This window comes from Notothenia rossii (genome assembly GCF_949606895.1).
Source record: "Notothenia rossii genome assembly, chromosome: 9".
NCBI classification, from domain to species: domain Eukaryota; kingdom Metazoa; phylum Chordata; class Actinopteri; order Perciformes; family Nototheniidae; genus Notothenia; species Notothenia rossii.
Window position 1 is genome coordinate 55,373,688 of NC_136907.1, and position 16,971 is coordinate 55,390,658.

The 16,971-nt window shown below is 43.4% G+C and overlaps 2 protein-coding genes and 1 long non-coding RNA gene across 3 annotated transcripts in view; 2 read left to right on the top strand and 1 right to left on the bottom strand.

The window, feature by feature from the left end:
• The window catches only part of LOC307018584 (CTD small phosphatase-like protein), a 125,927-nt gene that overhangs the window by 21,654 nt on the left and 87,302 nt on the right, over window positions 1-16,971 (top strand). The window lies entirely within an intron of this gene.
• LOC307019584 lies at window positions 1,292-2,993 on the bottom strand. Its single transcript, XR_013802699.1, has 2 exons — window positions 2,352-2,993; window positions 1,292-1,890 (listed from the first exon to the last, which is right to left on the bottom strand). It is a non-coding gene; the product is annotated as an uncharacterized lncRNA (long non-coding RNA).
• Window positions 7,504-15,782, top strand: LOC307019321 (TOG array regulator of axonemal microtubules protein 2-like). Its single transcript, XM_079650115.1, has 3 exons — window positions 7,504-13,332; window positions 13,449-13,607; window positions 13,751-15,782. The coding sequence occupies exons 1-3, from the start codon at window positions 13,130-13,132 to the stop codon at window positions 13,800-13,802; spliced, it is 414 nt and encodes a 137-aa protein (XP_079506241.1). The 5' UTR covers window positions 7,504-13,129; the 3' UTR covers window positions 13,803-15,782.

Below are 16,971 nucleotides of genomic sequence, written 5' to 3' on the forward strand. Positions count from 1 at the left end.
AGCTCTGCATGATCACCTGATGCTCCGCCCTCTGTTTAGCGAGCTGACCGGACATCGCAAAATGCGTACATGAAGAGCTACGTCATGAACGCAAGAAATCATACCCTCGTGGGGGCGCGCTCATGTGATTGGCTTAGAATTGAGAAGACATCTGATTGGCTATAGATAGAAAAAATTACAAGTACGAATCGGGTGACGGTACGTCCACACAGCAGCTTTAAACAAATCTTCCAACGCTTCCAACGCTTCCAACGCTTCTCTGCCCATTGACTTTGAATGGGGATGACGTCACTTTGCCTCGCTTTTCGCCGAACTGCATTGTGGGGGAGCGAAGCGAAGATTTACAAGATTTTCAGAATTTTCAGGATTCGAAAGTTGAGCAATGTTCAACTTTTGAAGCTGAGCTGGAAGCGTCAGCCAATCAAATCCCGTTTATGCAAATCTGACAGTTCAAGCGCTAGCCAATCAAACCGCGTGCAAGCTGGGAGAACCAGACCGCAGTTCATTTTCTTTATTCCGGAAAATGGAGGAGAAATTAGTTATTGCGGTAGCAAACCACCCGATTCTTTATGACCAGTCCCTATTTACTTACCGGGATACAAACCGGAGGAACCAGGCATGGAGGGAGGTGGCAGAGCCAGTGGGTGAAACTGGTAGGTTTTCGCTTGTTTGGGGATTTTATATCCAGTTTACTTCGTTTTATATCCAGTTTACTTTGTTGCTAGTTTACTTCGTTGCTAGCAAGCATAGACAGTATCATTAGCCAGCATGGAATGTAGCATAAAATAGCACCATAGACATTAATCTCATAAATGTTCAAAATGTTAAAAAAATAAAATGTTCATCATAGCCCTTCCCACTGACACTTTACCTCTGCCACATCATAGACTATATCTGCATCACATTAATGCACACAATGTCATATTCCTTTCTGCACATATTCTGATTTCACATTTCTTAGTTTATATGCAAAAATGCATTCATAGCATTCTATTTCCATGTAAATTACTGCTTTATTTAATTGTTATCTTATTGCAATGTAACTGTATTTTATTACGGTGTAAAACATTGTGTTTTATATTAGATTTCTTTTTTTTTATATATATGCACCATGACATCAAGTCAAATTCCTAGTATGTGCAACATACCTGGTAATAAACCTGTTTCTGATTTTTATTTTTATTCTGATAAAGTGTGACATGTAAAACCTTTTATGCAATTGACAGTGATAAAGTGATTAGGTTTTCATTAATGGAGGAATAATTTTCGAAAATTAAAGAAATTAACTGTATTCTTTCATTTCATTTTATTAGACGAAGTGTGCAGAAAGAAATGGAAGACACTGAGGGACAAGTACAGGAAGGAGAAACAAAATGAAAAGGAGGGGGAAAGAAGCGGTGCAGGGTCTTCGGGGGGATATAAGCCCTGGCGTCTCGCGGCAGTCATGAGTTTTTTAAACCCATTCATGATTGACCGTGAGACGTCCAGCAATGTCCCCCGGCAAACCCTTCCTCCATCCACCCTGGTGCCAGAGGAAGAGAGACAGGAAAGCCAGCCAGGTGGCAGTCAGCCAGCCAGTCCAGCAAGTCCAGCCAGTCAGCCAGCCAGTCCAGCCAGTCCAGCCAGTCCAGCCAGTCCAGTCAGTCATTCAGCCAGTCTAGCCAGCCAGCCAGCCAATCAGACTGCCAGTCAGCCAGCTAACAGCCAGCAAGCAGAGGAGACAGGACAGGAGGAGGCGAGTGTTGCGAACCGGGGGGAAAGGAAAAGGGGAAGTGAGATGTCCTCTTTCAGCAAAGTTTGCTGTCTGCCGTCGGTCCTATTCTGGCCATGCCACCACCACCCCCACCAGTGGTGGCGGAGGAGGACGAGGACCTGTCATTCTTCAAGAGTCTATTGCCCACCATGAGAATGATGTCAAGACAGAAGAGGTTAAGAGTCAGATTTGACATTCACAAGGTTGTTTTAGGGGCAGACCAAGAGGAAAATTGATTACTGATACTGATCCACATTACATGTTTTTACACTCATCACACACTTCACTGACAACATTACATAAATAAAAGTTATTTAAAGTATGTTATGGCTATACTGTGTCTTCACTTGTTCATGTGGTTTGTCAGTTGCAACATACCAGAAGCTTCATGTATGTCGTAGGGGTTTCACAACAACCAATATTTACTAGTCGACACGTTTTTCAAAATAGCAGTCGACTAGTCGTTACGTCATAATAAAGACACACAAAGAGAGGTTTACAACTGTATTTTCTATTGGAACTCATACAGTAACATTAAACACTGCATTTTAATTTGTGTTACATGGCTGAGTAAATAACAAACAGTAACTGGACTCACCAAAATCGACAGCAAAAGACTCTTGTTTACATAAATGCCACGTAAATCCAGTGCTCAACAGCGCATTGCGCAAAACTTTATTCGCTGTCCTCCACGATAACGTCCACCTTTCCATATTTTTGGTTTGAACACCAACGCATCGACATGTGAGGGAAGGAGGCTTGACCGCTTTCGGGTGACAGTGTTGCCTGCCAGGGAAAAAACCCTCTCACTCTGGGTGCTTGTGGCTGGAATAGCCAGGTAGCTCCTCGAAAGCGGGGTAAGCGGTGCACGTTTTCTGCCCACCACTCCAGTGGATTATCCATTGTGGGGATATGCGGTGTCCGCTGGCAGTAATCCCGTAGCTCATCATCCGCATCACTGTTGACCCGTGTTTTCTTGCTGTTCGTTTGCCTCTGTTCAGTGCTGACGCCGGTCCGTTGCTCACTGGTGCTAGCATTACTGCTAGTGCTAGCTGTCGGCAGCGGGTGTTTCATCTTCAGATGGTTGCGCATAGCAGATGCATTTGTATTGTACTTCAGTACAGCTGTACACAACTGACACTTCACTGTGGAGTTGGTTACATCTTCGTTGAAGTACTGCCATACATAAGAATGTCGGACGTGTTTTGTAGCATTTTGCAGCACCTCGTTTACCTCAATTTTTTTCACAACTAGTTGACTAGGGCCTACAGCGCCGACTAGTGGTATAGGTAGTCGACTAGTCGACTAGTCGATTAGTTGGTGAAAGCCCTAGTATGTCGATATATAATGTGCCGTCTTCTGTAATTGTTCAGGTGAAAACCTTTTGTAATCATGGGTGGTTTATCACTAAAAACAGGACTGAAGGAAAAAGGTTGTTAGTCATATCATAATATCAATTCAAGAAACATGTTTATTAGGAATGTTTGATTTTAAATGGCTCATTTGGAATATTTGCTTTTTAAAGAAAATATGGGTAGCTCTTAAAAGAGCTTTTGGTTTGTAGGTGACCCTACACCACATTCTGCTGCCATGGCACTGCACCCTCCTCATTGAAATAGGAGCTGAAGGTCTCCCTCAGTTGGATGGATCTGCGTGTGGCGTTGTTGGAGCCCATCCTCGGTGCATCACGCAGGGTTGAAGGAGCTGGAGCTTCATCCGTGGACTCTGCGATAGGTGTGCATGATGTCCTTCCTATCCTGCGGAGGAAGTTGTGCAACACAAAGGTGGCCTTCACACACAACTCTGTTACCTCCGGGCTGGTGGTGATGACACGCCTGAACATTCTCCACTGGGATGAGAGGATGCCAAACGCACATTCAACCACCAACCTGGCACGGCTGAGGCGGTAGTTGTACATCCTCCTCTCGCGCGTGATCTGGCGTCCAGGGAATGGACGCAGCAGGTTGTCCAGCAGCGGAAAAGACTAATCTCCTACAAACACATGGGGAAGAAGGCCCAGCCGCTCTGCTCCTGTGATGACGGTGTCAGGTGGTAGCTGCAGACGGCCATCTCTGAGGCTCTCTCCAAATGCAGATTTCCGCAGGCTCCCACTGTCGCTGCTCCTTCCAAAGCCTCCAACATCCACTACCCTGAAGAGGTACTGGGCATCCACGACAGCCAGCAGTACCAAGGAGTGGGTGGACTTGTAGTTGAAGTACAGGGACCCAGAATTTGCCGGAGCCTGGATCACCACGTGCTTTCCATCAATGGCACCAACGCAATTCGGAAAGTTCCAGCGCTCCTGGAACCCAGCAGTGATGGCTCTCCAGTCCTCCATCTGTGGTACCGGCATGGTCTCCTCAACCAGGGCGGTCCAGATGGCACCCGCAACCTCCCTGACGATGACAGCCACTGTTGAATGCCCGACCCAATAGCTGAATGCTATGGTCTTGTAGGAGTCACCGGTTACCAGGTACCTGAGAAAAAAACAATATACATGATTAAAATAAATATGTCAGACCCCCACATACACACACAAGTATGAGTATTGGATGTACCCGACAGCGACGCAAACTACATGGCCTCCAGCGAGACATTGCATCCACTAAATTAACCCTTGCTACTACTCCTACTACTCTTGCTACCCTTGCTACCCTTGCTACAGAACCGGCATCCATTTTGACAATAGTGGAGAAGAACCGGGGTTTTTTGCTTTGTATGTCGGGGGCGGGACATTCATGTGATTGGTTGTTGGTCGTGTTGCTCGCGAAAAATCCCCAAGCTCTCAGACACGCCCAGCTCCAAGATTTTCAAGATTTTTTCAAAGCTGCTGTGTGGACGTACCGTGAGTCTTAAAAAACCCACACACGAATGCAAAGCGATCCATGCACAGAAAGCGGTTTGTGTTTGCAGGTGTTTGGAGATTTTAAACGGAAAACAAATATGTGAGGATCAAAAATACATATGTAAAACTTTTTTCTGTATTTGGATTTTATTTACATGTATATGAAACGGAACACATTTGTGTGTGCATTGAAAAACACAAGTGTGGATCCGGAAATACAAGTGTGAATCCTTTTGCGGCTCATGAAATACAAGTGTGAATCCTTCTGTGTGCATGTGTGTATTATGAGACTGTTCTGAGCCCATAAGACCCCGCCTCCAACGCTGTGTCCAGTTCTTATAGGGTGTTTCTCAATGTCAAGTAAAGATGCTCCAGAGCCACTATTTCAAGCATACTACGTCATCGAGTGCCGCCGAAGGACTTTTCCAATGTCCTTCTACCGAGCCTTTCTTCATAGCGAGAAATTTCGAGGCTGCACATGTGTGGACTCCGCGGTCTTAAAATCCCCACAATGCTTTGCGCACGGACCAATTTCCAAATCTTTGGCGGAAATCGCGCTCCATTTAAGGCGGGGCCTCGCATATGACGCACACCTGCACACCTGTTAGCCTGTTCCACAATTCTTCGTTTTCCGAGGCTAGGAAGGATTCTTGCCTCGCTTCTGAAGCAAGTGACTCTGAAGACATGTGCTACCAATTAAGCGTCCTCGATATTGAGAAACACCCATAGAAGTAAACTCCTCCGGTTCCTTCGACAAAAACCAATGCCATTTCTCCATGGGATTTTGGAAAATAGCTCGAAATAAGGTCTGTGGTTGACACACATTTAAGAGACAGATCACGTTTTGTTCTGCCGGATAATATCCACATATCTACCCTACTTTTATAATTTTCGAATCATAAATCTATCGATCACAAATCTATCGATAAGATTTATGATTAGAAAATTATAAAAGTAGGAAGTGGTAAAATTCTACCTTAAATCTGCTGTTTTAGGACGCGTCATTGTGGCACTCTATTATACATCCATGGTTATAACACATGCATTATTCCCCCAGAGAGTTCTCCTCATTCATACTGGTCGGTGTGTACCAGAGGACGCGTTAACCGAATATTTTCCGTCTATGACAGATCTTTTTTAACAATGGCTGAAAAATCTAAAAGCAGTCCGTCATTTTGACGGATTAGAACAAACTCGGAACAGCGCCGGTGTTAAGCATGCCTGCCAAAAAGGAAATGATACCGTTTCCAAACCCAACTTTGCCCTTTCCCCTACAAATCATTGAAATGTCACTCCCGCAAGGTGCAGTGGGCATGCATAACACAGCGCTAACAGTTTCCGCTACCGGCCTCTTAAACAAGGCCTGGCCCCCCCGCTGACACTTTACATCTGCCATATCATAGACTATATGCATTACATTAATGCAAACAATGTTCATACTCCTTTCTGCACATATTCATATTCTTATTATTTTTTCACATTTCATAGTTTATATTCTAAAATTCATTCATAGCATCCTATTTCCATGTAAATTACTGCTTTATTTAATTTGTACTGCTTTAACTGTATTTTATTACGGTGTAAAAGATTTTTTGTTTTATATTAGATTTCTTGTTTTTTACATTTTATGTATGCACCATGACATCAAGTCAAATTCCTAGTATGTGGGAACCTACCTGGCAATAAACCTGTTTCTTATTCGGATTCTGATAAACTTCCCAGCGGGCGGAACTTGTCATAAAGTCCGTGAAAATAAAGCCCACCCATTTAGAGGGAAGATATGATTGGTCAATTGTACTGTCATAATGTCATTTGACATTACTATCTCGTTCAGTTGCTATAGCGGGCCCTCTGTGAATTCATAGTACGACAACCAATCAGCCATCTTCACAGTAAGTCGCAGAGGGCCAGACGAGCTTCTTTAATCTAACCCTTCACATTCCAACAGAAACTGAATAGGCAGATTCAAAGGATTTATTTCTTTGGAAATGTTATTTTAAAAACAATTAAATCAAGTTATTTTGGTAAAACTAATTCTCACTCTGTTCAGGGCGGCCTCGTGTCACTCTTTGTCGGCAGTAATTTTGCCCTTACCTCAAAAAACCAGCTTTCCGCAGAAGCCCAGAACTCTCTCGGCGAGAGAGGATAAGCCCTCTTATAGATTTACCCCGCATGAACTGGGAGAACATCAAGAAAACCCAGATCCTGAGTCCTGGAAGTTTATCAATCAATCAATCAATGTTTATTTATATAGCCCAATATCACAAATGTTACATTTGTCTCAGTGGTCTTCACAGTTTGTACAGAATATCAGTATGACAATACGACACCCTCTGTCCTTTGACCCTCACATCGTACAAGGAAAAACTTCCAAAGAAAACCCCACAGTTTAAAGGGGAAAATGGGAGAAACCTCAGGGAGAGCAACAGAGGAGGGATCCCTCTCCCAGGACGGACAGACGTGCAATAGATGCCGTGTGTAAATTGAAAAGATAATACATTTACAACATAGGTAGACCAAATGTTTGGAAATGCATGTGTCTATAATGAGATGATGAATCCACGAGGATGTCAGCAATCTTGCGGGAGCAATCAGGGAAGTAGTATGGTGAGAGTCAGGCAGGACTGCAGAGACAGGTTCAGCCACGACTCGAAGTCCAGGACTCAGATCCAGTACTCAGGATAGAGGGTCCAGGACACACGACCACAGCAACAGGATTAGCCTCGACTCAGGATCCCGGCCTATAGATGGACACAAAAAAGAGATTTGGGGGAAGCTGGGTTAATCGGAACATGAGAGTACACAGGTACAAACAGACAGAAAGACGGAGTAAGGTGCCTCCCCCAACAGTCCAAGCATATAGCAGCTAAACTAACGTGTCTACATACATGCACTCCCTTAATAATAATAATAATGCATTTTATTTATGGGCGCCTTTCAAAGCTCTCAAGGACACCTTACAGAGCATAATTAAAAACAAGCAACAAAGAAGATCACACAGTAATACAAGACTTAAAAACAAAGACTTAAAAACAAAAATCAGTTTAGAACAATTATTAAGATATTGAATATGCCAGTTTAAAAAGGTGTGTTTTCAGGCTGGATTTGAAGGTTGAGAGTGAGTCCATATTGCGGATGTCTTGTGGGAGAGAGCTCCAGAGACGGGGTGCAGAGTGGCTGAAGGCTCTTGACCCCATGGTGGTCAGGCGGGCCGAAGGTACAGTAGGTGTAGGTGTGAAGGAGTTCAGAGAGATATGGAGGTGCAAGTGTGTGAAGGGCCTTGAAGGTGAGGAGCAACACTTTAAAATGTATGCGGTATTTAACGGGGAGCCAATGGAGTTGTTGGAGAACCGGAGTGATATGATTAATGGAAGGAGTTCTGGTAATGATACGGGCGGCTGAGTTTTGGACCAGTTGGAGCTTACGCAGGGATTTGTGAGGAAGACCAGAGAGGATGGAGTTGCAATAATCAATACGGGATGTAGCAAGGGCGTGGATGAGGATGGCGGTGCTGTTGGGTGTAAGTGATGGGCGGAGGCGGTTAACATTGCGGAGGCGGAAGTAGGCAGATCGAGTGATGTTGTTGATGTGAGCTTCAAATGATAAGGTGCTGTCAAGGATGACACCCAGACTCTTAACTTGGGGGGAGGGTGGGACTGTGGAATTGTCAATAGTGAGGAAGAATTTGTCAGTTTTGGCCAGAGTGGATTTGGAGCCAACTAAGAGAAACTCAGTTTTATCACTGTTTAGTTTTAAAAAGTTGGATGAGAACCAGGATTTGATTTCCAGTAAGCAGTCGGAAAGGGCAGTGGGGGGAGAGTGGAAGTGGGTTTGGTGGAGAAATAGAGCTGGGTGTCATCCGCGTAGCAGTGAAATTGGATTGCGTATTTTCTGAAGATATAACTGAGAGGTAGAAGGTAGATGATAAATAGGAGGGGGCCCAAGACAGAACCCTGAGGAACACCAGTGAAGACTGGATGGGACTGTGATTTGAAGTGTTTGAGTTGGACAAAGTGAGTACGGCCGGAGAGGAAAGATCTAAACCAGGTGAGTGATGTGCCAGTGATACCAATGGAAGATAATCTGTCAAGGAGGATGGGGTTTGAGATTGTGTCAAAGGCTGCAGTCAGGTCAAGGAGGATGAGTATGGATAAGAGCCCAGAGTCAGCTGCTACCAGGAGATCGTTTGTGATTTTAACCATGGCCGTCTCTGTACTGTGTAAGGAGCGGAAACCAGACTAAAATTCTTCAAAAAGATTATTGTTGTTCAGATGAGTGTGGATTTGACTTGTGGACTTAGGATAGGTTGAGGGATAAGGGTAGCAAGTAAGAAGTAGGAAACAGAGGTGGAGAGGCACACGCAGGGAGAAAGGTCCCCACTGGAACCTGAATTGGTTAGAGGTAAGGAGTAGGTCTGTGGCTACGTTCCACACTCCCCGGCCGGGCTAGGCCTTCTCTGCAACCTGTTACCCTCTAATAGAACCTCGAGAGGTCAGAGAGGGGAAAGGTTTTGGATAAAGTTTTAAATATAAGATCTAAGTTTTTAGGATTTAAGTGAAAGAGTAAGAACTAAAATGTATAGGTGAAGAGGCACAACGTATCTACGTCAATGCACTCTTATTAGATTATTTTATTTTATCACTATAAGCCTTATAAAAAAGGAAGGTCTTAAGCGTACTCTTAAAAACGGATAGGCTGTCTGCCGCCCGAACACAAACTGGAAGCTGATTCCACAAATGTGGAGCTTGATAAGAAAAGGCTCTGGCTCCCATTGTACTTTTAGAGACTCTAGGAACAACCAACAACCGTGCATTCTTGGAACGCAATGCCCTAGTAGGACAGTAGGGTATAATGAGTTCTTTAAGGTAAGATGGCGCCTGCCCATTAAGGGCTTTGTAGACGAGAAGAATACATTTTAATTCTATCCTGTGTTCTATAGGGAGCCAGTGTAAGGCAGCCAGAGCAGGAGTAATGTGGTACCTTTTCCTAACTCTGGTTAGTACACGTGCTGCAGCATTTTGAATCAGCTGAAGCGACTTAACTGACTTCTTGGTACACCCTGATAATAAAGAGTTACAATAATCCAGCCTAGAAGTAACAAATGCATGGACTAGTTTCTCTGCATCGTTTTGAGGCAAGATATGCCTAATTTTGGCAATGTTGCGTAGATGGAAGTAGGCGGTCCTTGAGATTGATTTTATGTGGGCATTAAAGGATAAATCCTGATCAAATATAACACTAAGATTCCTTACAGTCTCACTGGAGGCCAAATGAATGCCATCCATAACTAGTATATATTTATATAGTTTGTTTCGTAGATTCTTTGGGCCGAGTACAATAACTTCCGTTTTAGCCGTGTTTAACATCAAAAAGTTTAAGGTCATCCACCTTTTTAAGTCCTTGAGGCGGTCTTGAATTTTATTTAGGTGATTGGTTTCATCAGGCTTGATGTATAAATATAGTTGAGTATCATCCGCATAACAGTGGAAATTTACAGAATGATTCCTTATAATATTGCCTAAGGGAAGCATATATAGTGTGACCAAATTTGTCCAAGCACTGAGCCCTGTGGCACTCCATGGCTAACTTTGGTTTACATGGAAGATTCATCGTTGAAACACACAAACTGAGAGCGTTCAGATAGATAGGACCTAAACCAGCCTAAAGCAGTTCCCTTAATGCCAACTAAGTGCTCTAGTCTTTGCAACAGGATATAACGGTCGATAGTATCAAATGCAGCACTGAGATCTACATGAGAGGGACTCCTTTTGGGACAAGGTGCTCCTCGGCAGTCAGACGGCTGTAAAGGCATGTGAAGCATAAGAAGACAGGAGGCCAACTTCTTCCAGCTGTTCTCTGTTCAGCCTCAGCAGTGTGGACACTCATTCCCCTTTCACACCAACGCGTTTTCAGCTCCGGCTCGGAGCTGGAGCCTGAAAAGTATCGTTTTTTCCTGTTCACACTGCAGCGGGGCCGCCTCTTAGCTCCGGATCCGGTTCACTTCCAGTTCCAAAAAATTGTCGGTCTAGAGGCAAGAGCTTCGGAGCTAAGAGGCGGCGTTGCTTACGTCGAGGCGTGCAGGAAACTAAACCCACCTCCCCTGAACATGGGTCAACTGAAGAGTCTCGTGATGCCTGCCTACAAGCAGTAGTGCTGAGCAAATTGACTAGAAGGCAACCACACATTTATAAAAAGAAACACACTTTATAAAGATAGGCAACACTAACCAGGCTTCGTGTGATTCTGTTTATTTGCACCTTACTTTGACCATCTGTTCACTGTTATTGATCATTGTGGGGAGCAGGCAGACGCTTTGTTTTGTAGGAGCTATCGGATGGAATCAATACATGTGCTGCACAGATTGTCGTGTCCGACTATCACAAGTAGAATCATAATGAAAAATACGCCGCTAAAATGTGCCTGTAGAAAACGGCTTATGCCACAATAGGTTATCAATAGCAAGTAGTCAGTTTACCTTCGGTTGCTATGCTAACATCACCCATTTTATACCAGAGACACTTTAATAACAGCGTTGTGATGCCAAACAGCGTCAATTCAGACTGACACACATACTTAAGGGGAATTGGGGATACGTATCAGCTGCTTGTGTGACAGTCAGACAGTGAATACTTTAGAGAGGCTGCTCTAAAGTATTAGCTAACCCGCAGCTAACGGGAGAACAAACTCCCGTGGAAGAGCAGTCAGTACTGCAGCGGTCGGTAAATGCCGCTGAAACACATTAATAAACAATGAACCACGGCACTCTGGAGAAAAGTATAAGCTTGGAGAAGTCGTTATTTTATTTAATCTGACTTTGTGTGATTAAAAGCAACACGATCATCGACCCGACGCAGTCCCTCGTTGTTGTTGTTGTTGTTGTGAGTGCCGTTGGGGAGCAAATCAGCGATGTAAACGGTGACGCATGACGCAGCAGCGGCTGCACCAGTCGGGCTCTGGGCGGTGTGAACAGAGCGGGAGCAGAAAAGGGAAACCGGAGCTGAACCAGAAAAGCTCTAGCTCGGAGCTAGAAAGGGAAAAGCGCTGGTGTGAAAGCCGCATCACACACCCAGTGAGCTGAGAGCCATTCCTCTGATAGAGGACGTATTCACACCTGCTCCTCCTGCTGCGTCTGCAGTTCCACTTCCCAGGAGAAGAGTGTCTCGCCTGCCTGTTTTGTGTGCCAAACCCAGTGGAGCAGGTCAGTTTCTCGCCAGACATACTGTTGAACGGGGACCTCAATCTTTTGTGGGGACCCCTGCTGTTATAGCTTGAGGTTTTTTAATTGTCTGATGGATGTTTATTATAAATCTTAAATACAACACCTTCATAAAAATGTCTCCTTGACTTAAAGTACAGTGGGAAAAAAAGTGACACTTATGCCGTTAATCTCAGCAGGCAAGGTACAAGTGAAAGTATGTACTTCCTTCCACCTCGACCCCCTGCGGCTCCCAAAAAGACCCCTGCAGTGGCTCGAAAGAGGACCCCTGCAGCTGCAGCGGCTCTTACAAAGATCACTACAGCTGCCCCCAAAGTGAGCCCTGTGATGACGCCTCTGGACCCGACCCCTCCAACAGTTCCCAGAACCAAGAGGAGGGTATCTCAACTTGGGATGTTGCTGCAACCGGCTAAAGCCATAGCAGGTACGTTTATCCACACACATCCTGAACAGCTTTAGTACAAGCTCTGACCTTTATTCAGAGGGGTCTTGGAGGTTTTTGTGAACACTTGATTTTTCTCTTTGGATTCAAACAATTCCCTTCAGTTCCTCGTGTAACCTGACAATCTTTAACTCAGCACACAGCAGGTCACCCAAATATAAAAAACCCGAAAGCTTGATCTTTAGACACAACACCATTTAACATATAATTAATAACATGTTCTAATTATAACTGATTTATCACTGGGTGAGTGCAGTGCTCTGACTGAGTAATCTGCTGTTAGCAGGAGAGAAGGCTGCCAGGGACTGCAGCCTCCAGACGGTAAATGATAAACAAGTTGAACAGGTTGAGCTGCAGCCATTGACCAATCCGATAGAAAGCCTCTGAAGGCTGGTAAGCAATAAAGATCTGTTGTACCAGATCAGAGAATACATATTTTTCATGTTGCAAATAATTAGTTTGACATTACATTGATGCAACCTCTTAGAAGAGCGTAAAACGTTTCTTAATTAGACTTTACATTTAAAGTTAGCAATGTTTGCAGGAGCAGGTTTAACTGCAAGTGACTTATTATATTAATTGTATTACTGATCATCATTTTTGTCATGTAAACTCACAGGGAGAAGAAAGTGCAAAGCTTGAAAATATTGCAAGCTCTGGCACAGCACCACTCCCAGACTCTCAAGACAAAACGCCATGAAGTGTGTCTGGCTCTAATTGACGAGGTATTTTACACACTTCGCTTTGTATCTTTGTTCAGACCTCTTTGTCTCAACCTGTTATCATTGGCCAAAATGTCCCTACAGACTTGTGTGATGACAGTCATTTTTTATTATAGGTAAATAACCTAAATCAGCAGTGGCCTGTGAGGCTATGACCACGTTAGCCGAGCTGTATGTGAACCTCAAAAAGGCAATAGACTTGGAGGTCGAAGCCACAGGCCGAGATCTGCTGCTCAAACTAGCGCAGACCGCCAGCAACTTTGTTCAGCAGCAGGCCAATCTTGCACTGGGTGCCATGGTGGAGAACTGCAGCCATGGGCGGACAGTGAGCATTCTGTTGAACACAGGACTGAAGTAAGTAGGGAGGCTGCATTCACTTTAGCAGCAGGAGTTATCAGACTAAATGAAATGAAACAGTAAGAGACAATTTGTCTCATATCACCGTGTATTTGTATTTGTACCCTCCTCAGTCACCGTTGTGTCGCAGTAAGAGGGAGCATGGCCCAACAGCTGCACCTCCTGGTGGACAGATTTGGAGCAGCTTGCGTCTTGGCAGCAGGAACGAGCTTCACCGAACACTTCCTAAGAGCCGTCTCCAAAATTTGTGTGGATGCTGCACCAGACGTGAGGTACGTTGTCAAGTTATATGGATTTAGTGCACAACTTTGCATAATCTTGTAATGTGCGCCTTTTGTTTTGTGTTGATTGTTTTCACCATCTCAATTTTGTTTATCTGAACTTTGTGCTTAACAAATAACTTATTCCTCCACAGGCACCTGGACAGTTCCTCCGCCAGAAGCTGGCTTCCAACCAGAGATTTCTGAACCTGTGGACAAAGATCATCCCAGAAACAGAAAGAGCTCCGCTGGACAAGATCCTGAAGAAGTCCAAGCTGTAAAACTGGAGAACATGTGCAGTATAAATAAATAACTGCATACTTATTCATGTTATTATTTTTGACTAAAAACACTTAGGCATCCAGTCTAATACATAATGTTAACTGCTTATTACAATGATACTGAAAAATGCTACCAAAATAAAATATATATAGTCATGATGCTGCACTTTTGCAGATTGCAACAGGTTGTGAGCGGGTCAGGCAAGCAATATTTTCCCTTCTCACATTGTTTTATTATATGACTTTTAGAAGCCTCGAATTGCAGAATGATTGTTTTCTGTTAATCGTCTCAAATGTACACTGTAAACATGCACCTGGGTCCACTTCATCCGGGTACACAAACAACACAGAAGCAGCTAATCCTCTGACTATTATGTGAAGTGAAAGTTGCCTGCGTTGACCAAAATAATGAACGCACATCATAAGGTTAAGCATCACAGACTTCCTTTTTCTCTGCCCCTCTCTGTGTACTGAACATTTGAATATGTTCTCTTGGCAAACATTGTTTGACTGTAAATACACACCTCTTTTACATGCGGGGTCATATTTTCTCCTTTCCTTTTATTTCCATCCTGTTTCTTTTCCAAGCTGTGAAAAGAGTTGCAGGAATTGAAAATGTATCTGCATTCCGGGAAATACTGGAAATTTGAATAGATATCTGATGGTCTACAATAGCAGTGAATCTTCAGGGGCGTCTCTGACACCACGACTTCATAGTTGAATTCAAAGCCCTTGATTTTTCAAGAAGAAAAAAGACATTCGATTTAAGGATGCTTTCTTGTCCTTTAGTTATGTATTGCTCATCTTATTCATTCATTCCTCGTCAATAGATGTCCTTGACTCTTTTTGAAAGTCAAATGGCATTCAGTTCAAATCAATGACGTCAGTTTCAGTTTCTTCCTGTTAGAACACCTTTGACTCAAACATGCAACCTTGGTGCAAAGTCTCCAAACCTACATGAAATAAAGCCCACTGATGACACTGACAACACCTACAGTCTCATATCTCTGTTGAGATATGAAGTTGCTTTTAGGATGGATTGATGAAAAACGGTGAAAGGACAAAAATATTGGGCATACAATCTCTTGTCTTGTGAAAAGTACTTATTCTTATTTCATCAACAAAAAGGCCCCAAATCCTTCTTTTTGTCTTTCACAGCTCTAAAATATCTCATATTCATTTATTAAGGAGCCAATTCCCTTTCTCTCGATATTGCTATTAGTGAGAAAAGACAGCTGGTCTGGATATTCATGTATATTTCTCAGCACTATTTTCATCTGTGAGTTAAAGGGACTCTAGGGCCTTGAAAATTGAAGGTATTTTGCACAGAAACACAAGTAGAAATGTTCACAAGTTAAATGAACAAGAACAAGTATTTACAGACATGCTGCTCTGTGTGGCTACACTATAGGCCTTTGCTAAAATAAATGGTAAACGCCATACATTTTTCAGTGCAAGTTAAATTATTGGAAATGTCGTCATATAGAGTTTTTGTATTTTGTATTATGTTCCAACCCAGTCTCACGGCATTTAGTGTTATAGTCACGCCATTTAATCTATTGATTCGTGTTCACCAACACGATTTTCCAAAAGCAATGTATTTCTATTGGTAGTATGTTTTGTGCCTGCACCACGTCTTTTTGTCCGGTCGGGTCTTGGAAGACCGGAAGCTGTGTGGTTCATAAAAACATGTTCTTACTCAATATCAAATCATGAATTTTAAGTCTTATAATGTCCGACCTTTTTTGCCGTCCGTGAGGAAAAGAAATTGGGCTCAGAGCCTCAGAATAGTGAAATCTGTATTTTCTAAATCTTTTTTATTTGTTATTCTTTTCTAAATAAAACACTGTTAATTTTCACCAATAAAACACAATCATCCTTGTTTTTATTTGTTTGTTTAATTCTATAATCCCAGGCTTTTTTGGCGTCCGTCAGGAACTGCATTTCAAAATAAAATAATCGGAAACAGACGTAGGCCTATATGGGAAATTTCAAGCATCATTGCGATACATACTCAAGATCCTCAGCTATGGTTTAAGCTCGGTGATTTGGATGTTTTAGCCGCAATGTACGTTGGGATATGGTGTTAATGCGATATTAAGGCCCAATCCCAAACCACGCCCTACACCCTACCCCTACACACTCCCCCTCCGTGACGGAGTGAACTCTGTGGAGTTACACTCTCAGCTCAACGAGGCTCCCTCCTGTCAGATGGAGGGAGTAAATACAGCAGCAAGCTTTGGGGCAGCCTCCCCTCTCTCCGGCAGAAACAGGAAATGCCGTAACTGTATGTAACAACGGTTTCAAATCAGCATCTCTAACCCCTAGATTCCACCGGGTCCGTCTGCGGCGCGTTACGGCAGCACCGCGGTTTTGGTCCAGCCTCCTCCGGCGTCATACCATAACGGGCGCGTTTCAAAAGCATTTCAGAAGCGGAGCGTCTTGCCTGCCGGCTCGCAGTTTTTGTTGATTTGGGCATATTTCCTGGACAGGCTACTTTGTACAGACAAAGTTAATTATAATTGTAATAACCCAGTTATAAACGACATGAATCAAAAGATGTGTTGCTATATTTTAGTGGTAAAAAAATGCATTCATCATCATAATTATTCTATATATATCATTTACACAGTGCCTGTAAACCGGAGGAGAACGCTGGCATTTCTCCTCCTACTTGAAAGACTACGGAGGGATAGGGTCTGCAAAATTACCCATTGACTAGAGTGGCCGCGATCGCCGTGAGCACCGCGGCGCAGCCGCAACGCGCCCGTAACACACCCGTAACGCGCCGCAGATGGACCCGGTGGAATCTAGGGGTTAGACCAAAAATGTAAATTAAGAACTAAAATAAAACTCCAAACATCTTTAATTGAGTTATTTTTTTGTAAAGCTCTTTTAGTTTTAAATCTGATTATTATAAGCTTCTTAGTTTTTGCAACAGCCTGTAAATATACACAACTTTATAATAAAATGCACACATTTACCTTTTTCTAGACTAAACACAGGTATATGAATCTAAGCTAAAAAAATATGAGGTTATCATGAGGTTGTTAACATCGCAGTTTATCAGTGGATGTTTGCTGGAACTACTTGTG